The sequence below is a fragment of the Castanea sativa genome, chromosome 5 (genome assembly GCF_040712315.1).
Source record: "Castanea sativa cultivar Marrone di Chiusa Pesio chromosome 5, ASM4071231v1".
Classification (NCBI taxonomy): Eukaryota; Viridiplantae; Streptophyta; class Magnoliopsida; order Fagales; family Fagaceae; genus Castanea; species Castanea sativa.
Window position 1 is genome coordinate 40,747,831 of NC_134017.1, and position 22,980 is coordinate 40,770,810.

At 36.6% G+C, this 22,980-nt stretch overlaps 1 protein-coding gene across 3 annotated transcripts; it reads right to left on the minus strand.

Moving 5' to 3' along the window:
- Positions 1-4,063: 4,063 nt before the first annotated feature.
- On the minus strand, positions 4,064-15,146 carry LOC142636233 (glyoxysomal processing protease, glyoxysomal). 3 transcript variants are annotated; one of them, XR_012844282.1, is made up of 14 exons: positions 14,915-15,146; positions 14,778-14,824; positions 14,499-14,673; positions 14,364-14,411; positions 14,190-14,258; positions 13,627-13,770; positions 12,536-12,658; positions 12,266-12,369; positions 8,737-8,822; positions 8,563-8,657; positions 7,727-8,474; positions 6,278-6,476; positions 5,334-5,472; positions 4,064-4,862 (listed from the first exon to the last, which is right to left on the minus strand). XR_012844282.1 is itself a non-coding variant. In XM_075810380.1 (14 exons), exons 1-14 carry the CDS (start codon positions 14,978-14,980, stop codon positions 4,600-4,602), a joined length of 2,229 nt encoding a protein of 742 aa, XP_075666495.1. In that variant the 5' UTR covers positions 14,981-15,139; the 3' UTR covers positions 4,064-4,599. The 3 variants fall into 3 exon arrangements, 2 of the variants coding, with proteins under 2 accessions (XP_075666495.1, XP_075666494.1); XM_075810380.1 differs by having other exon boundaries at positions 5,334-5,425; positions 12,536-12,628; positions 14,915-15,139; XM_075810379.1 differs by having other exon boundaries at positions 5,334-5,425; positions 14,915-15,139.
- Positions 15,147-22,980: the final 7,834 nt, after the last annotated feature.

Genomic DNA, 22,980 nt, shown 5'->3' on the forward strand with positions numbered 1-22,980 from the left:
ATACCCCCTATTCTGAGTGTGACCACTAAAGCATCATAATGTGGTTGTATAGTTCCAAACTTATCCTTCTCTGAGAAATTCAATGCCAATTGGATTGCAACATTAGCCCTCTTCGGCTCATGATTAGAGACCTCGGGTAGCGGTTGAGCTATAGTCATTACATGAGAGGGACACAAACCCGTCCTTCTAGAAGCGGCAAAAATGACACTAATGGTGCCCAATAGAGGCCTTGAAGAGGTGTTTCCTTAAGTGCCTTAGCCTGTATGATCAGCTTGCCCATTGGGCCTATATAAGAACTATTTTAACCTTTCATCTCTAACCAATTGCTCCAAATGATACCACAAGGTTCTGCAATTTTCAGTGGTGTGTCCTCGCTCTTGATAATATTGACAATGAAGATTCTGATTGCGTCTAGTTGGGTCTCCACTCATCTTATTAGGCCATTTGAAATATGGCTCATTCTTGATCTTCTCTAAAATTTGATGAACTGGCTCTCGGAATACCGTGTTGACTGCCTGTGGCACAATAGCAACCCCGGTCTGCCTAGTAAAATCTCGTCGAGGACGATTATCATTATATTTATCCGACCTGAAGTCCCTCCTATCCTGAGAGACCACCTTCGCCTTTTCTTTACCTAACTCCTGGTCCTCTTCAACCCACTTATATTTATCAATCCCATCCATCAGCTGGCACACACTATTAACTGGTTTTCTAGTTAATGACTTCCTCAGACCATGCTTGACCGGCAAGCCGACCTTGAAAGTTCTTATGGCCACATCATCAAAGTCCCCATCAATCTCATTGAAGATCTCCCAATACCTGTCTATGTATGTTTTTAAGGTTTCACCCTCTCGCATGGTCATAGACAACAAAGAGTCCAAAGGCCGAGGGACTCTAATGCATGTAATAAAGCAAGATTCAAACGCCCAGGTGAGTTCCTTAAAGAAATCAATAGACCCTGATCCCAGGCCATCAAACCACCTCATCGTGACGGGCCCTAAACTGGATGGGAAGACCTTGTACATCAAAGCCTCATTCTTGGAGTGCACAACCATTCTTTGGTTGAAATGGCTTACGTGCTCCACAGGGTCAATTCGACCATTATATATGGTGAATGTTAGCTGAGTGAAACGCCGAGGAAGTTTTCCCCCTTCAATTTTACGGGTAAAGGGCAATTTAGAAATTTGATTCAATGCCCTACTCATAGCATCAGTTCCTAGGCCCCTACTAGACGAATTCATATTCCTACGGTTATGGGGGTTACTCTCCTTATACGAGTAAGACTTACTAGGAGGAGTTCTTGACTTAGGCATGTAGTTGCCCTCCTTATTCTCACTAGAAGAAGAGTCAGAAATAGACGGAGCTCGCCTCCGTTGTTCATGACGTAACTGTCTCCTCAAACAGTCAATCTCTAGTTGCATGGCCCTAGCATTCTCCTCATGGGAGACTCTGCTTCCACTTTGTGACTGACTCCTGCTAGTATGGGTGGTATGTACACTTCCCTTCCGATCTCCACCTCGTTCAAGATTGAGGAAGTCATCTTGACGCTGGGACCCCCTAGATTCTACTGGGTGTGGACCTGAATTTGCCATAACCAGACCTTAGACTCACTAAAAAACCAAAAATTTCCCACAGACGGCACCAATTGTAAGGTCGCAATTTGCACCTAAGCCCAAAACAAGATGGGTGTAGGCCCAACGAGTTGAATTAATGAAGATAACGGGCTAAATATTGTAGTGAAATGGAGATGGAGCAGTTTAAGTGTTGAGATTTGTCCTCAGACTCAAGCTGAGGAGAATGATTCTTATATTTCTTTCTTCTAAAGACAAATTACATATATTGTTCTTGAGACTGCAGTGTTTTTTTTTTTTTTTTTCCTTTTTTCTTCTTTTTTTCGAGGGCCCTTCTCTATGGGAGGATCTTTTATCTTATATAGACATTTTCAGATGATTTTGACCCTCCACCTGTTCATTGCACAAACCATCTCCCCTTTCACAATTTTCTCTAGCATCTTCTCCAAGTTTCTGAGAGATGTGATGCCCTAGTCAACACTGTTCACAGGTCTTCTCCACATAAATGCGGCCAGAAAACACTATTTAAAGGTCTTCTCTACATAAATGCGACCAAAAGGTTTGGTGGGAGGTATTAAATGTGGTGGCAACATCTACCTTTCAATCTCGTCACCGCCATCACCCTTCCCAAAGCCTTTTCTATACAGTAGAGCCTCCTCTAATAGCGCATTGATAACATGATCATGAAATCCAAGGATGTGGCATTCTCGACCCAGCAAGGGTCCTTGTCGGCCAGGCGTGACACATGGTGTGATCAGCTTACTCAGAATCCTTATACCCCCCAATTGGGTTTTAATCATTTATTGGATATTCTAGGAAATTTTAAAAAGTGAACCCAAGCCACCAAGATCTTCTTAGATAATAATGATTAAATTTTCTATTAATTCAATTGTTTGGATTTGCTAAACAAAATAAGTGTTTATGTATAAAGTACAAAGTTTGGCTACAAACTTAGTTGTAGCTAACAGCTAGAATTTCACTCAATATCTTTTTATTGGATATGAATTGACAAATCTACCATTGGATAGCATTTTCTATTTATATTCCCCATACTTACAAAATTTTTAGAATATCAAAGATCAATAACTTTGTCATTAATTAAATGTTTAAATTTCAATGTTTTGAATACTAAAATTATGAATAAAAAATAAGTTTACAGATTGAATAGTAAATAATATTTGACTAGCACAAAATTGACGTGTGTGTAAAGAACATGAAATCTAATAGTTAAATTTTCAAAATATGTAGTCATGTTAATGTTTTTAGTGAGAGTTATAATTATTGACTACAACCAAGTTTGTAATTAAATTTTATCCTATAATAAAATAAAATAGTAACACCAACTCGATCGCTTCTCAGTAAAAAACTCATTCATGTTCATTTGTTGATAAACAAGTCATATTTGAACTTTTTGCTGAAAATACTGTACATAAAGGTGAAAGTTAGTTGAAAAGTACAGTAAGATCCATGAATATTACCAAAAAATGTTGGACCCATGAATAGTAATAAAATAAGCTAACTTTTTAATTTGGAGCCTTATGGTCCATTTGGATACAACTGAAAACTGAAAACAAAAAACTAAAAACAATATAGCAAAATAATTTTTAATTGTGTGAATAGTGTCATGGAATAAATTTTTAATAAAAAAATTGCTGAAAAGTGAGGTTTGTGAGTCCTATGAACAGTACACAGGACCCACTGGTGTACTGAAAAGTCAAATATTATGGCTAAAGTTTATGAACAGTGCATGAATAGTAGCCGTAACAGTTAAATTTGTTGTGCCAAAAAAAAAAAAAAAAAAAAAAGAAGAAACGTTAAACTCAAAATGCAGACGTGCAATAAGCCCAATCCAAACGGGTACTTAGTGTGCATTTGGCAAAAATGATTTTTGCCAACTTATTTTATTATTGAACTTATTTTTACTACTATTCATAAATTTTTCTGCACTTTTTAATACTATTCATATATTACACTGTACTATTTTAACTAATTTTTACCTTTATCTACAGTACTTTCAACAAAAAATTTTCAATTTCAACAAAATAAGCAAATCTCAAATAGACCCTTAGTCTTAAACTTATTTAATAAACAAATCAAGCCCAAGCAAATATTAAGGGCAAAATAGAAAATACATATATTTCAAAACTTGATTCCAATCCCACTCAAATGATCCATGAAGTGTAATTCTAAGACCATCCTTTTTTTTCACACTTCCGCATAATTCTAAGACCAACCTTCCACATAAACCCATCACTTTTTCTCTACCGCTCACAATTTACCATGTTAGAGTTGTGGCAAAATTGTGACTTAAAAAGAGTATGGTCCTAGAATTTTTTCTTGGAGGAATTAAGAAGAGTACTTTTTAAACCCTTCCAAGACAAACCCACAAATAATTTCCCCTCCCCTTCTTAAAAACATCAGAAAATTAAATCCCCACCCCAATACACCCACTTCACACAGCGAAGGCAGGTTAAAACAAACAAACAAAGAGCTGTACGAGCTAAATTTCAAAACCCCTTATTTAGCCCGGGGGGGAATATCAAAACCCCTTAAGTCAGGGTCAAACCGTAAGATTGTTGAAAAAAAATGCCATAAAACATGACAATCATCGAGTTCCAACAAGATTGCATGTATAGTCGTGTATGTTTAAGGAATTTCTGTAACATATCCTAGATAACTGGGACAAATGTATGCAGTGATGACTCCATTTTCATCCTCATGGATGACTCAAGCTTAATTAGTACAGAATAAAACTTTAATTTCTATTGGAGATCCTTTTAGAAATATATCACCTGTAAAATATAAGTGGAACTGTGTTGCACAAAGAACCAGTCTATTTTACTCATGCATAGCACTTTTCTTTACCATGATAATTCCAAGAACACAACCTTTCAACCACCAATTCATTCTTCGTCCAATCTGTGAGAATCAGAAGGCAGACCAAAATCTACCACATGATAGGCTATCAGACCTGATATCACTCCTCTTGAGGGGCGCTCTTACACAGTGCAGGAAAATTGCCAGATATTCATAACTTGCTGGGGATGATCTCATTAGAAAGCCTTTCCATCTTGCGAAGTTGGATGGACTTTTTAAGCAATTCCTGTCTTTCAGCCATAAATTTAGCAAAACGGGAACCCTTCCCTTCTTTGTTGTTATCTTCTAGTAGTGATTGCGGCAGATTAAGCAGAGGAGGAGGCTTGGGGGATAGCGGTGGCATCAATGCCCATACAGAAGAAAGGTGTTCATTCGGTTGATCAAGGATTTGTAGAAGTGACAGATCCTGCATATCTGTCGGATAAAAGCAAAGTCATCAGATCTACCACAACTATACTTCCTCACTTCGGTAAGTACCAATTACCATGGAGAATTCATCTAACATAAAAACCATGGCATAAATACAATATTTTCTTACTTCCTTCTTCCGTTTTCTCACTTTTTATGTAAAAAATTGATTCTTTCAAAAAAAAAAATGCAATGCATAACCAAGAAATTCGTTTGAATTTCAATAAGAGAAATTTTTTTTTTTTTTTTTTTTTCTCATGCTCTGCACCATAGTCAATTTGTCCAGCTTGCACTACATATCTAGCCAAAAAGCTACCTAATTTTCTGATGAAATTGAGCTATTAAGATTTGTGAAGCTAAAAGTGGGATCATCATTTCTTATAAATAATAAAAATGGAAACTTTTTTACATGGTCATGATAATAAAAGTGGGATCATATTATCTTCTGCAGTTTACTGCAGTTTAAAAGACACTAACCTTCTGAGAATTTGAAGATTGGTGCCAGAGCAGCACATGGAATACTAAAGTTTAGATGCGGTATAACTGTTCCACCACCGTGCCTTGCATTGCTGTATCAAGAATATGTTCAATCAACAAATTGAATGATCATTGAAATCTGAATGAAAATGCAAAGAAGAACATGATTAATATCTGAATGATGATGGTGCGGAAAAGAAAATTAGAACATTCAATATAGTTTTGTCAAATCATACAATTAATGATTCTGATAGTTTACTAAAATGATACAGATGACATGATGCAAGGAGAACCAAAATTAAATCAGGTTTTTTTCCCCCAGAATTTATTTGGAATTTTGAACTAGTTTTCTCTGTCTTTATTGTGATTGAAGATTTTACGGCATTTATTTGTGGCATGATTAGAACTTTCCATATTGGTGTAATCCTAGAAGGCCTAATAAAATTGTGGCTCTTGTAATTGTGCAAGTGCTACAATTTGAATAAGAATTTTCTTATTAGGGAACGTGTCTCTTGCTTGGCGGTGATTTAAGAACCCTTTGGTGGTGATGCCTACAGTTTGCAGGCAAATCCTAGGGGTGAAGCTTAGGATTTGGCATGTTCTCTCTTATTTTCCTGTATCTCTATTTTCAATACCTCCTAGATCATGACACAAACCAAGTATGCCAGTAGGCAGCACCAACTTCCACCAAGGAACTATACTCATAGGAGACTAAGAGTTACCCTTGACATCAAAATCCAGAAGCCCAACACCAATGACATCACACCATATCACAACTCACAAGTGTGGAATTGGAATCTCACTTCATGGGCATAGCAGGAAAAGTGTCAGATTTAAAGAAAGGGGAACAAACCCTACCTCTCCCCCCACCCACCCCCACCCCCCGGTCTCTTTTTCTACCTCATAGTAACTTATATCATTTTGTAAAATTTCAGTCACTGTACCTTGTAACAAGTCCAATCATATGACCATCTGAATTGACAACAGCACCACCACTACCACCAGGATGGACAGCTGCTGTTGTTTCAAGCATCACTGGAAATTGTCCTTGTGTATTTCCTTCTTGACTGAATGAATACGAGTTGGGCATCATTGCTTTGACCACTTTTGCTACCACACCAGAGCAGACAGATGGGAAGAAGCCTGTTGGGGATTTGGAAGCAGAACCGGATACAAAGACTTGAGAAACTATATTTGAGAGGGGAGGGGGGGGGGGGGGGTGTGTGGGGACATCAAATTTGAAAAAAAGAAAAGAACAGAGAATGGAAATATATGGACATCTCACGAGAACAGAGTCTAGTCCTCCATGGCACTTAGAAGTGAAAATCCAATCTCTAGAACAATGTTGCATTAAATACCAGAGTTAAGGACATGATATAAAGAGAATAAAATTTCATGATTCAGATTCACAGACAGTCATATGTCTAATTAATACAGTAGAGTGAATTGAAGTGAAATAGGGTTTAGAATAAAAGAAACAGTAGTGAATTTAAGTGAAAAAGGGTTTAGAATAAAAGAAATTAGGGTAAATTGCAAATTACACTCCTAAAGTTTGGGGGTGTTTGGATTTCATACCCTAAAATTTCAAATTTTGGAATTTACCCCCCTAAAATTAAGGGGTGTTCGGATTTTACACCCTGGCGTTTCAAAATTTAGATTTTATCCCTCAAAATTTGGGAGTGTTTGAATTTTACATACCCAAATTCTGAAACTTTAGGGTGTAAAATCCAAAAACCCTCAAACTTTAGGAAGTAATATCCAATCACCCCTAAAATTTAGGGGGTAAAATCTAAATTCTAAGACGTTAGAGTGTAAAATCCAAACACCCTTAAACTTCAAGGGGTAAAATCCAAATTCTGACACTTCAGTGTGTAAAATCCAAATACCCCATAATTTAAGGGTGTAATTTACAATTTACCCAAGAAATTATCTTAACCTGCATCAAATTTTTTTTTTTTCTATTTGGAAAATTTAATCACATTTTCGTGGGAAAAAAAATCCAGGTTTAATAATGTCATTATCTTTGTAGCAAACCTCCCTCCCTTATGTTCAGTAGCTAAGATTGTTGTATTAGAATAAATCAGACTATCAGAATCCCAACATGTAAAAAGGTTTCTAAAGTCTTTTTGTGGTACAGTGGCACTAAACTCATAAAGTTGTTCAGCAAACATAGGATTAAAAGTTATTTCAGAAAATTTAATTATCACAATTTTACGGGTAATAAATGATAAATTGTTCTGTGAGACACACACACACACACACACACACACACAAAATTCTGAAAATGCAATGAAGATGGATATTTAAGATGTCACATCACCAAAATGCAATATTATTATTCCATGGGGTTTTAAACAACCAAAAGCAGAGAAATAAGGTAAGCAAATCTATACCACATCTTGGCCCAAATAGTCCATGTCCAATAACATATGCCTTTGATCCCAAAGATGGGCATTCAAAATCCACGATGATAGGGGAAAGCTGATCGGGAACGTACTCAAGCTGCAGCAGGGCAACATCTAAAGGTCCTTTACAAACATACAGTACTTTAGCATCACACCAAACCCAGGGTTGCCTATGATCAAGGCGAACACGTATGTTTCTATGACCTCTGTAAGATGAATTTATTTTATATCCACCAAACTCATTAGAGAGAAAAGTATTCACAGTCTTCAGCGACTTTGGCAGCAAACTCTGACTCTTCTGGTTGCCCTCAACTCTATTTTGGACGAGCAATGCAGATTCCTCATTCAAGAAGGAAAGATCCTCTGACTGGGATCCATATCTTACACCCCTGACAGTTGTTTTCCCAAATCTCCATGGTTCTAACAGGTGAGCATTTGTAAGTATCAGGCCTTGGTTGTTGAGCAGAATCCCAGATGCCCAAACTCCATCATCACAAGTAACAAGACAAATAGTACCCATTGCCTGCTCAACTGCTAGCTGGGAGGGGTAATAGGAATCAAGATGCTTGTGCAAATAGCGAAAGGTTCCATCTAAGTCTTTGCCATCAGGTAAAAATGCTTTCCCAACAGCATTATAGTTTCCTTCTTTGTAACCAGGTCCTTTTTCTTCATTTTGAGGCTCCTTCCGCAGCAAGTCACAACAAGCAGTTGCCATGGCTTCCCATGGAATCACCAGCTGTTACCCAGGGCTAAAGTTTTGCATGATGAGTTAATTATAACAAAGTTCAAACTATGTGGAAGAGAGAGAAATCTTCTTAAATTACCTGAACTTCAGCACCACTGGCTTTTTGCCTTAGCGGTTTTATAAAAATACCAATGAGATGTGCACGCTTGCCAAAAACTGGACCACCCTCAATCCCTGACAGATTCAGTATTAAAGGGAATGAGAAGCCAATAGAATATGAATAATAAAAAATCAAACAAAGAAATGCACTCACCAGGAAGACCCCGTATGTCAGCCATCAACAATGATCTATTCAATGAATTAGGTGGATAGCAGTTGGCAATGGATCCGACTGATATACTGATGCAAGCAGCAAAATAGTTTTAAAAAAGAAAAAAAAGAAAAGAAAAGCGTGATGCATAAAATGGAACACTATATACACGTGCCCACACACACAGACAGAGAACAAAAGCTAATTTGGTCTCAAAGATTGAATTCTCACAATGAGCCATGACTTCCCCCATCCCCCCCCCCCCCCCCCCAAAAAAAAAAACACCATATAATTAAAGAAAAGAAAAATAAAAGGATAAGAAATCTTCTTTTTTATCAGTAAATTATAAATACACCCAAAGAATCTTGCAAGCATTACTTCACCCTCAGGGCTCCACACTTATCTTTGATGCGGGAAGCACAAAGACAATTATATTCAAGGGTAATTGCACAAATCTACCCTAACCTATGAGGTTTTTGCACTTTACACGTAAATCATTAGAACTTGCAATCACCACCACAATTTTTAAAAAGCTTGTACATTGCAACCCATAGCCAGATTAGTTGTTAGAACTAACGATCATGTGCAAGTCACGTGGCCCTAACAGGAAAATTCCCCATTTACCCATACATGCTACGAAATTAGAAAATTACCCATGATAAAAATCTGAAACAAACCAACCCACCTCAATAACCCATAATTGCTTTTTCAACCCCAATCCACGTTGCCACTGGCAAGATAGCACAGCCCAAATACAGCAAAGAAGCGTTGCAACTCACAATGCATTAGAGCCCTAGGGAGATCCAAAGTGGGTAGAAAACAGAAAAGGACGTGTCTGACCAACCATGATTCCTCAAACTTCATTCAATGTTGAGAAGATGAAATATATATATATATATATATATATGCAAACCAAAATTTCCAATGAGTCCAAGATTTATAAATATGTCATTACACTTATTGGCATCTCACACCATGAAACAATCAGTACAAAGGTGGCAAATTTTGAAAATTTTGGGAGTATCTCTCCTTATGTTGATACTATCAGTTGATAACGTACAGATGCTAGTAGGGTCCCCCAGTACCCACATTTCTATTGTACTCTAATATAGAGGATTTTTTGAGGCCATAAGTACTTGTTTCTGGGAAGATACAGGACATAGGTATTGATTTGCAAATTATGGGACCCAAAATGATTAGGGCACTAAGGATGAATGAGAAGAACATGACAACATGTTAAGTTTCAAGCCCAAGGATGTTTCTGATGAATTGATGAAGCTTTTTAGAAAGGTGGGCTGGTTCATTAGGGACTTTTAGTGAGCATAATTTTGTGATTTCACATGCAAGGGCAAAACGAAATTTTTTAGGGTCCCATGACTTGCATGTAAATATTAGTTTTACCAGCTAATCTATGGGAGTGATAATTGCAAGTTTGATAATTTGGAATGCAAAGTGCAAAGACCTCCCTAGTTTAGGGCAGACTTGCATTTTACTTAATTTTAGAAGTCAATTGGATTTTATTTTGTCTTATTAGTTAATTAGATTATTAGGATTTTATGTAATTTGCTAGAGTTACAGGTATTTTTGTGATTTAATAATTGGGCTTTCTAGCGTCAATTACAATCAAATTTTATACTGTTTAGTTGTAGTAATCCATACAAACACGCTATCATACTCCAATGGAATAGTTTTACAATTTCCTTGATTAATAAATTTACGTTGAAATTTTCTCAATAGTCTAGTATCCCAACCCCAGAACACCAAAGAACAACCCCCCACCCCCCAAGGCTGAGACAATCACAACTGCAACCCAAACCATCTGCTGATCCCGCAGCCCAATCCTGCAATCCACTAAATCACAAAATCACCAACTGCCTATGACTCTAGTCAACCATCTCGATTCATTCCAGCACCCCCTCCATAAAGGCATTGTATGGGTTGATAGGTAAGGTTGGGGTTCAAGTCACTTATCAATACTGATACCAGAGACCTTTTTTGGTTCACCTAGGGAAACTAAATATTTCAGGACTAATTAACACCAAAGTGTGTGTGTGTGTGTGTGTGTGTGTGTGTGTGTTGCATGTAATAATAGTTATTGTCATTGACCTATAAAACAAATAATTTTTAGGAGTATAAATCTGTGCAAAGTAAATTATTACTAGAATAATACTATTTTCATTTAATAATTATTGGGCTGCCAAACCAATATAGTTTTATTTAGATTTTTCTCCGTAACATAACACAACCTACTAAGTACTAACACAAGTCCAAAACTTTTTTCTCCACATGTTCTCTCCATATTTATCTTCTTTTTTTCCCACCCACCACAATTTTTCTTCATTATCTTTTTCTTCCGTTTTTTGTCTCTTGATTCTTCATATCTTCTTTCTTCAATTTTCCCCACTCTTACAAACTGCCTCTCTCTCTCGCCCCCTCACAGTTTACTTTCCTCATCAACACCACCCACCGTGATCCCTGCTCTCTTCCTTATTTTATTTTTCTGCTTTCTTCCTTATTTCATTTTCTTCTTTCTTCAATCTTCCCCACTCTTACAGATCTGCCTCTCTCTCACTCCCTCACAGAGTTTACTTTCAGCTTCAACACCACCCAGCCCAGAATCAGTGCTGCCCTTTTTGCTCCCGCAAGCCGCATCTCTCCTCACCACCACTCTGCAGCTCTCTCTCTCTCAACAAAACCAATCCCAGAATCAAAGCTCTTCACCATGCTCCTCCTGCAAGCCCACTCTTCACACCACCACACCTCCTCTCTCAATGGTAGAATAATAATATTCCAAACCAAATGTATTTTTTAGTCCAGAATGGGCAAAAAGGACAATATCAATTAAAGTTGTCCAGTGTTTGAGACAAGGAAAAACAGGGGGCATAGTAGTACCGGATTGAGTACCTGTACGACAAATACAAGCTATACCAACTGATATGAAAAGATATAAACAACCTTGGTTCAAGTCCCCTGAGGTGATGGGTAAATTTGCCAAGAAATAAAAAAGAGTGCAATATTTAAAGGACCATGGAAAACATGTTAATTTTACATAGATTATCCCTTCTATTCAATGGAGGAGATCGAAGAACCAATGGAATTAATGGAATTAATTTGAAGGACCATGGAATTAATGGAATTAATTATCCCTTTTTAGATTGAATATAAAAATAAGTGGATACCCAATGGAATTAATTTGGACACCATGCAATTTTAAAAAATGACTGTCAAAAACTTTGAGATCTAATATATATATATATATATTATGCACACACACACACACACAAATGGAAATAGTCAATTGACAAAGACAAAGGGCACCTTGTACAGAAATTAAAGGAGTTCAGGACCAAGAGAAGAAATACCTCCACTAGATTAAAAAATATCAATTGAAAGCAACAATGACAGAACACACCTTACAAAAATTTACATGCAATTTTCAATTCAATTTACAATTATAAAGTGCTTCACAATGCAAGCATGTCAAAAAACGAAATTTTAACAGAATATAAATTTATGAAGAAAGAAAAACTACCTGTTAAAGAAATGCAAAGGTGATAAGACGCCAAAAGGCGAACCCAACACTAGAAGAAAATCCCCCCTCTTATTCAATGGTGATATGACGATGTTTGGCACATCCTAAATGACAAGAATTCACCAGTCACTCTCTTGAACATAAACTGATTGTCTAGATAAAGTACTGCCAGCAGACAAATCATGCCAGAAAATACTCACTATATAATAATTTTGAATTCATTACCATATGGTATAATAGTAAAGGATGTAAGAACACATCTTAAATTACCTTAGGCAGTAAGGAAACTCCAAGAATCGCAATTCTAGTTGTTGACTTTCCCAAAAGACTAAAATTGCCTGATTCTCCCACTGTCAAATGGCTCTGACGCTCCAAGAAAGATTTAGCATCACGCTTGATCCGAATCAGTTAAAAAAAGCTTGTACATAAGATAGAAAAGGAAAAGAAATAGTAATAAATTCAAAAGGCAAATTAAAAGTCATGCCAAATTTGATCGTTGCCCAAAAATAAAAATTTGCTCTGGGACTAGACAATGTTTGTAAACTGCATAGTGCTTGAGAAACGTTTTACAAGGAACTGTGCCCTGGTTCTTTTGTGACCTCTGCTATGGATTTCTTCTACTTGCTCTTTGGGTGTACCATTTCAAATGTGACTTGAAATCTTTTTGCATCCTTTGGTCATGTTCCACTAAGAAGATATTTAAAAAAATAAAAAATAAATACCAACTATTTACTGACACTTATTGCTTCACATTTAACTGCAGAAGAGAATTACAGCTAACAGATATCCAAAGTCCATATAAGGTTTATAAATATCTTTTGGCTGATAATTACTATTGGCTTGTTTTCAGATTACATGCTAGCAGATCATTAAAATAAGTTGTTTTTAGTGGTTAAGTTATACATGCACTGATGCACCCTATAGGTGTTGAACTCATGACCAACCTTCTATCTGATTCTTTTTGCCAAAAAGATCATCAGATAGAGTTTCCCAGAATGATACTACAATTTCCACAGTTCTCTTGCAAAGGAAAATTTTAATACAGTTGCAAACAATTACATTTGACATGAGAGAACAAAGTCTTTTAATTTGGTTGGGCATCACTCAACTCTTCTAAATTCTACAAGACATGACATTATATTTCAGAGAGACATGTCGCTATGCAAAGCCAATAAATAGTCAAAACAATATTACATTTGAAGTTCAGTTGATGTTTTCTCATTCTTGTTCTATGATAGAGGAGTCTATTCATGTATAAAAATAAAATAATAAAGTCAATTAAATTTTGAGTTAAAATATGAATTGATTTCTCATAAAAATTTAGGAAAAAAAACATATGGAAAACCTTCTTCCCAACTAACCTCTTTCTGAATAGCATCCATAATAGGCTGAGGACCATTACTGTGTGATGCCAAAGACCAACCAACCTCCCATCCATTCTCTGGTGATCCTGAAGAAGCTTCAGTAATAGATTGGAGTGCAAGGGCAGATGCAGGGATATCAGCCTGCAAATAGAACCAGTTAATCAGCACTGAAAGTGAGTAATAAATGTTTAAAAGTACGATAAATTCAAGCAATATCATGAAAAAAAAAAAAAAAAAAAAGGGATTCTTATCATAAAGTACTAATCATCACATTCAGCATTACTGACCCTATTAAGCATCAACCACAACAATAGCATTGCATTCACATTTTGAGAAATATCATTAAGTTACTGCCACAGCACAAACAATCAAAACCACCATCTTTAACAAAAACAGGACAACCAAACTGCCATTAATAATCGCCAACAAGGAATATGAGAAAGAAATGAAAATTAAGATCCCATAAGTCTACAAGCTCCTTTTACAACCATTAGATAATTAAATGGTTTCTTATGCCTCCTTAGACCCAACTAAACAAATTGAACGAATGAAAAGCTTACTAATGTTAAAATTTTTGCGCCAATCCAACGAGGAGCACCTTCATCCAAATCCTCAGACCCCATTTTACCCTGAAAATCAAATTACATTGATATATCACAAAAATCCCCAGAAATCAAACTAACCCCAACTTGTTGTCACCCCCAATTATCAAACCAATATGAATTCTCTTATACCTCTACCATAACATCAATCTCAACGCCGGGAATCAACTCGGGTGGGCCCTGCAAAGCACATAAACCAAAGCAAATACATTTAAAATACTAAACAATGATTCTACTTTTACATTAAATTATCGCAAATGTTCCAACCTTTGCAATGTTCTGTCTATGTTGCAGTGACAGAAAAGGCTCAACAACAGAGGCAACAGTCACAACCAATACCGGGCATCGATCATCTTGGCCATAAAGCCCCTTGGCTACCTCACCATCGTAAAGGGTATCAGGAAGTAACATTCCAGAAGCTGATAGGGTCGTTTTGCCAGAACTACAAAGACCCAAATACACACACACAAAAAAACTTCAATAAATGATTAAAAACTAAAACTTGGGAAATAGTTGTGGGGTTGTGATGGAAATTTTTTGACTCACTGGTATTGGTGAAAAGCGTGTTTTCTCATCTTCATGCCCTTTGGGTCCTAAAAATTATTTAAAAAAAAAAAATTATCAGTTACCAGCTATAAGAACAAAGCAAATCTTCTTTATGTTTTTGGGATACTGAGACTTACAGGGCCTTGGACTCTGACCATGACAGCGAAATTGCGAGCGAATTCAACGACGTCCGGCAAAGCCATGTGTTGGGTTGGATAGCTTTTTTTGAAGCTTAGGATTTGGACCTTCTTTTTTTTCTTCTTTTTTTCTTCTGTGAAATATAGGTGTTTCTGTGTTGAGCTCTAATGCTACGAGCTTTTTGCAGTGTAATTTGTACGACGATTTGTTTTTGTTTTTGTTTTTGTTTTGTTGTGACGTAAACGATGTGTTTTGTTGGCTGAGTTGAACCTGGACGAGATTTACGAGGTATTTAGATAGAGAGGCAAGTGGGATGGATACGACGTCGTAAGGATGTAGGCCCAATGGGCAGCGTTTTTGAATTGATTATACTTCATTTTTATTTTATTTCTTTTTGTTGGGGTGGGTGCAGCTGGTTATGGGTGGCGTTTATAATTATACTGGTCACTAATATTATGTGATATCTATATGTCATGTCATGCTCCCCACTCGCACTGGCGGCGGGTCTCAAGGGCAAATTGGTAACCGCGCAGTCACATTTTGGGTATTCCGCAAAAACTACGCTCTCTTTGTTTAAATAAAGGAGTTTCTACCAAGATAGTTTTCTTTTTTCTTTTTTTTTTTTTGTGTTTAGTAGTATTAGGAAAAAAAAAAAAGTTAAAGAAAAATTATTTTTGATCAACTAAAAAAGTATGGCATATTTTTAGAGATTATTTTTCATTAAATTTTTTTGAAAAACAATAAGTTAAATAAAAAAAGTTAGAATATTCTTTTCAATCATTAAGATTATTACGAAAAATAAAATATTTTTATAGAAGATATTTTTTTTTAAATGACTGATTTTCTATAAAACATTTTTACCTAAACAAAAAGTACGTTGCTTAACATTCATCGTGACATAACTTGTTCTTTGGGAATAACGCCTAGAACAGTAATATAGGCAAGGGCATGTGACATCCTTTGAAAGCAGCAGAGGTAAGTCATGTCTCATCATACCTTATCCTAGTCCACCGTGTGCTATAATAAAGCATATAAATACCCCTTCACTCTGATCACACCTCCCTCCAAAGGCATGCAACCCCACTTCGTTTGTTTTGATGTAAAATACTTGCAAGGAAATATTTTATTATTTTATAATGTTTGTTTTGCAATAAAATATTTAGTTAAAAATAAAATATTTTTAATCAACCAAATCAACCTAAGCAAATTTATGTAAAATATTTTACAATTAAAATTTTGGTAAAAATTTTACATTTGCTCACTAGCTTTCATCCCGATAACTCTCACCCTCCCTTCCTCTCACGTTACCTCTCCCTCTCAGTTCTCTCATAGTCACAACCCAACATTCCTCCTCTCACCCATTAATTCATCTCACCCAAAACCTACCGACAGCACCACCCACCAACCGGCATCACCCGCCGACCAATGCCACCCGTTGACCGACATCACCCCTTAACCGGCGCCACCCATAGACTGACTTCACACCTCCTCCCTCCTTTCGTCTCTCTCACGAAATCAGATCTTGTTGCTGAGCGGCAAATTGGGTTTTTGGTGGCTGTTCTAATCTTACTAGTGGCTGTTCCGATCTTGCCACTTCTAGATTTGCTGGGTTGTTGCATATTTTTTGCTAGGTTGTTGGATTTTCAAATTAGATTCTTTGTTCATGGGTTTTCTTTTCAAGTGTTTGATCTGGTTTTGTAGGTGGTTTTGCCTTTATGATATGGATTTTTGGGTTGCTGGTGGATGTTTTTTGGGCAATTGGTAATGCAGTGGTTGGTGGTTGTTTCTTTAGTAGTTGGGGGCTATTTTTGAATCTTTGGTGTTGGATTTGATGACTGCTTTTTGAGTGGTTGGTAGTGATTGGTGGCTGGTGGTGATTCTAGTGGCTATTGGGTGTTTAGGTAGGTGGATGACGGTGGCCGATGGGATGGGATTACAGGGTGTGTTTTTGCAATGGTTGGTGGTGGCTGGGTATATGGTGGCTGATGATGGCTGATTTATATCTGCAATGTTTATGTTACAACACTTATCAAACACTTGCAAATGTTTTACGGTAAAATATTTACATGTAAAATATTTTACATTTGAAAATATTTTACGTTGAAACAAACGGAGCACAAAAGAAATTACTTCTCACATTCACTTTATGTTATTGATTTAAGCATCAGAAGGTTTACCAATGCTCCTAAGGTAGTGTCGTACTTTTTGTCTGCAAGAACCTGAAATGATGAACTTTTGATACCCACCCCCCATAAGCTACTTTTACCCACAACATCACCACTTACATTGGGAAGCAACCTATTCTTCTTTTAAAAAATAATAATAATTGTTAGGATGTGTACCCTTAAATTCTATTGTATGATGCTATGTATGACATTATGTATCACTTAATGTTGTAATTAATAAAGTTGTTTTATTATAATATAAAATAATGGTAACAAGAATATTTGACATTATCAAATAGTCCATGAGATGCATAGTATGTGATTTATGTAAAAAGTTACAGAAGATATAAATCACAAGTTCTTTGTAAACTTAGAATTATAGTTTGTAGTCAGTGATGAAATTAGGCATTTCATCTGCGAAGACTATAACATATCAACTAAGATGATTTGTTTTGATCATAGAAGTGAAGACTTCTAGTTGGTATGTTGATATATTTTAAGAGTTAAGACATATTGAACTGGACCACTGTGAGTTTTATTATTCTCTTAATGACTATCAAATGAATAATAAATCTCATGACTTTTATTTATATGAACTCTTAATCCTGAGAGGATAATAAATCTGATCATGAAATGTAGGTTACTTTGATATATCAAGAGCGAGATCTAAAGACACGATCAAAACCTCAGTATGTTGGGCAGCCACATTTAGTATTGATGAAACATATATTCTCAAGATGGAAATTCATAATCTTTTAACGAAGATACAAAATATTCCCTGAAGATACAAAATATTCCCTTGGGATAAGTTTAATAGGTTTGGTTATTCAGAGTATTAGGCCTAACCACTTTAGTAAGGAGTTACTAAAGTATATATTTATGAAATTAGATTTCATAAATATATGATGAATAACATAGAGGATTAAACCGGGTATTCAAGGATTAAGATGTAATAATTTATAAAGTGACCGTCTACATTCATGACTTTGTATTACTACGAATAGTTTATAAAGAGGTTGCATGTATAATAACGTCTTGGGATATAATTTATAAATAAGGCCTAGAGTGCAACTATATTTTTATAGTGGTCTTAAATATAGTTAATGGTAACTATGGACTTGTCAAGAGTTGACAGAAAAGCCTAAGACCCATTGGAACTAGTGTCTTATTGGTCCCACTCCAAGCTGCACACTAAAGCCCAATTGGAAAAGCCCAATTGGAAAGGCCCAAAAAGCTAGCCCAAATAGATAATCAATTAGATACAAAAGGAGAAACATATAGAATTTTTTGGAATGGGAGTGTGACATCATTGTAAAATGGTATGTATATGAGTGTGAGACATTCTTATTCTCTCTTTGAAAACTGATTGAGAGACCACACTTCTTGGGCGTAAAGTGGAATTGGAGTGAATATTAAAAGTGTTCCCGAGTACTTCTGATTCTTTATTTTGAATTTTTTCACACTAAGGTACGCTCTCTTGTTCTTGAATTTTGAAAATTGCATAGTACATGTTAACTGCTCGGAAATTTAGACCCCGGTTGATAGAATTAACAAGTTTTAAATCTAAGTTGTTAATTAGATTTATTATGTATAAAACTTGTTAAAACAAACAAACATCAATATCATGTCAAAATTTAGTGCAGCGAAAAAATAAATAAGACAAGATATGATGACCTAAAAAAACCAATGAAACCAACCAGTTTCACAGTAAAAAATCTGGGGGGAAACCTTCCTGAAAAGCAATCTACTATAGTAAAGAGAAGTTTCAGATCTAGTACAAAATTTTTGTCCCTAGACTCTACAATCCTCGTAGATGAACTTACGGCAGAAACCTTTTACCACTTTAAAACCTCTGAACTCTTCAATATATGAACGCCACCCTTTGATGCACTGATCCCAGTACGTGACTAACTCCTTTGTATGAATCCTAGTACGTGACTCACTCACCAACTTTAGGAAAAAAAATGTTAGCTGCAAAATTCTTCACTTCATCAACAATGAAGATCAAGAAGCACTTGGTTATAAAACCCTAAGGCACAAAGACAGAGTAGCTTCTTTTTGAGAGAATAAGGCTTCGGTCACCTTTTGCATATGTTCTCTTTGTATTCTCTTATGTGACAGCTTCTAAAATAAGCCTTATATATGCCTACAGTTGTGGAAAAAGAAACCCTATACAAATACATAAGCAATGGGCTGAAAATCAGATCTGAAAATTTGAATTCTCGTAACCCCGATAGATCCTCAATCGATCGAGAAGCTGTCGAGCTTCATTCATTAAATCTCGATCGATAGCTATTTGTCCAGCAAGTGTCTAGCTATCTGTCCAGTTTTAGTAAACACTTTTTCTTCACTTGTTTCTTGGTCCAATCTTTATGGCTTTAATACTAGACTTGAACAACATGTTCTTTAAAGTATTAAACACATCCTAAATCTACCCAAATACAAGTAAAGTGCGTTTTGTCAAAGGCTTAGCCAACTACATAAACAGAATAACAGATGTTCTTAACAAGTGAACCACATATGTTCTAACATTAACAATTGCGAATGAAGTAGATCTGTTAATTTTTTGCTGCATATGTTTTGTATGCAATACAAACATGTATTTTAACCAATAATAATAACTAAAAAATATAAGGAATAAATTCAATCCGCATGTGGCGTAAAAGGCCACTTTTACGCCCTTCAATAATGATGTGTCACGCCATATTTTTGCAAATAAAAGACTAAGCACTTCTACGCTAAATCAAACCCTCTTCAATACAGAAAACCAAATCCACACTTCTTCTTCCCTAAATAGAGATGTTGTTGAGAATCTCCAATTATGGCCATCGAAGGTGGAGGACAACTTGTGGTGGAGGAAGTAGACCATAGAGGAGCCTTCAGGGGTGCCGCTGAAAACCCTCTAAACCCAAGGTGGACGAGACCTAAGAGAATATTGATCTCTCAATCCATAAGAACAGAAGCTATCAATCTTTCTGTGGTGGAATTTCACTACCAATTATATGAAGAAAAAAAAAAGTTGGAAAGAACGAAACCCACAAAACCAAATCTAAAAAAAGTTACTTCGGCAGTAAGATTTTAAAAATATCTTTGATTTTTGAGTTGGGTTTTAATCTAGGTTGGCAACTTAGGGTGTGGTTGTTGAAATGAGCTTATATGGGTTAGTGTTATGGTGCCATTTGGTTGTTGAAGTGGGCTCATGTGAATCAAAGAGAAAGGGAGCTAGTAAGACAGAGAGAAGCAAGTTTCTAAGCCACCAACAGTGGTTGCGGGTGGCAAGAGTCATGGAGCTTGGTCGGCAACTGGAGATGAGGGAGCTTGAGAAGATTGGCTATGGGGCTAGTCTGATTAGTGAAAGAGAGAGCTAAAGTAGATGATTGTTGCCTTGTTGGTGAACCTTGCAAAAATATAACGTGGCACATCATTATTGGAGGGCGTAAAAGTGGTCTTTTACGCCACATATGGACTGAATTTATTCTAAAAAAATATAACTATATTGCAATTTGCACACCTAAAATATAGGGTAATTTTGATTTTTAACTCTCTAAAGTTTTAAAATTTGGATCTGTACCTCTTGCGCTACATATCATTTAGATTTAAGTCCTTCCATCAATGTATCGTAGTAAGGTATCCATTGAGTGCTAACTAAGCTTAAGATGACATTGTTTTTTTAATTCAAAACTACGTTGTTTTAATAACTAGTTTGCAATTTACACCTTTAAAGTATTGGATAATTTTAATTTTGCCTGCCAAAAGTTTTCAAATTTTGATCCATAAAACAACATTGTTTTAAGTTGAGGTGACTCTTAACCGACACATGGACAAAAGGGTTTATATCCAAGCATTATGTAACACTAGGGTATAAATCCAAATTTTGAAACTTAAAGGGGCAGAATAAAAATTATCCCAAATTTTAGGGATGTAAATTTCAATTTAGTAAAAAAATAAACAAATAAAACTAATGATTCTTTGTTTTATATTTTTTTTTTCTTCTAATTTTTAAGTTGAGAAAGAAAATACTTATATCAAAGATAGCAATTTAAACAGAATGTTTTTCCAAAAAATTTCTCACGCCGACTAGGGTCTTTTCTTTCAGCCCTGTGTAGATTGTCCCTAACCTAGTTTAGGGTTTTGTTCCTTTCACGTCTCTGGACTAATCGGACAGTGTGTTTAGTCTGTTTTGTACTATATTAAGACCTTACATCGGTGCAAACTCTACTCATGGCTGGTTTGGATGATCTATGGTCTCGGTTTACTCTTACTGAGGGCGAAGAAGGAGGTATTGAAGTCTCGAACCAAGAGGAAGTGGAGGTTCATCGTTTGGTAGGAAGATTTTTTATGAAAAGAGTTCTGAATGTTGACGCAGTGGCTCGCACTTTCAAGCCGCTATGGAAACTCGCTAGTGAACTGAAGATTCGTGACTCGGGTGATAATGTCCTGGTGTTCGAGTTGATGACATATTGGACCTTGAATAAGTACTTGAGTACGGGCCTTGGTCTTATGATAAAACCTTAATCACTTTCCAACAAGTGCATGATGTTGAACTAATACCACAACTGGAGTACACCCAGGTTATGTTTTGGGTGCAATTCCACAACATACCTCTGAAGAACTTGACTTATGAATCCGGTGAAGCAATAGGGAATTCAATCGAGAAGGTAGTACAAGTGGCTGACCCGGAAGATGATGGTGTGGGCAGCGAATTCTTAAGAGCCCGAGTAACCATGGATATGGATATTTTGAAGCCCTTACCGTGGTGTTCGAAACTGAGATTTGAAGGGAAACAGATAGGAATGGTTGGGATCAAATATGAATGCCTCCCCAATTTCTACTATTGGTGCAATCGTGTTACTTATGGGGAGAGAGACTATAAAGTTTGGTTACGAGGAAAAGGGAAGTTGCGGAGGGAGGATCAACAATATGGAGAGTGGTTGAGGGCAAACCCGGTTCGCCAAGGCCAAAAAACAGTAGCTGTTATCTCAGGCAGTGCTTGCAATCAACCACCGTGGTGGAGAAAAAACCAACTAAGTCGTAGCAAGGAGGAATCAGTTCCACGTCGGGATGGTGCCAACAATGATGCCCAATCGGCGATGGGAGTAGAGAAATACTTGAACAACTTCGAGGTTCTCAATCCTGGAAATAATCGGGCAGAGGTGGATCACGTTGAAGGGCAGAATAGCGAATCGTTTAGTAAGCATAATCAGAAGCTAACCCAATCGAGCCATGCAACAGGGTTGGATGAGGAGGTAGTTGGCTTATCAATACAAGAAAAAAGCTTCTCATCAAGCAGAGCTAGGACCAAAAATACTCCACGAAGGGCCCTAGTCCCTAACAGTTCGTTGCACAGCCCAAGCCCATTGCAAGATTGGCACGTGAACCAAGTAGCCCAATTCCAAACTATGCTCCTATGGTTGTTGACAGAAGGACTAGTATTGTGTTATTAGATATGAGGGATGGGAAAAAACTATGTATGGCAAAATGTAGCTCTCTTGACAAAGAAAATTTGATGGTGGTGGCTAGTTCCCAGCACCACTGTTCCCAATGAGTTGTCTTACTTGGAACTGTCATGGGCTTGGGAACCCACAAACAGAAGATGAACTCGTTATGTTGGTACGTAACAAAGATCCCAAGCTGATATAGTATGCAAATCTTTGTGTGGTCCCACGTCATAATATAGGGGGCGGTTTAGCCTTGCTTTGGGCTGTTGACTCTAGTGTGGATGTTCAATCTTTTTCTAAGAACCATATTGATGCCATTATTGACCATGGAGTTGATGACGCTTGGTGGTTCATGGGTTTCTACGAAGACCCTAAAACCGCTAGCTGGGAAAACTCTTGGTTCATGCTCAAAATGTTGAGTATTCGATTCAATCTTCCATGGGTTTGTATTGGTGATTTTAA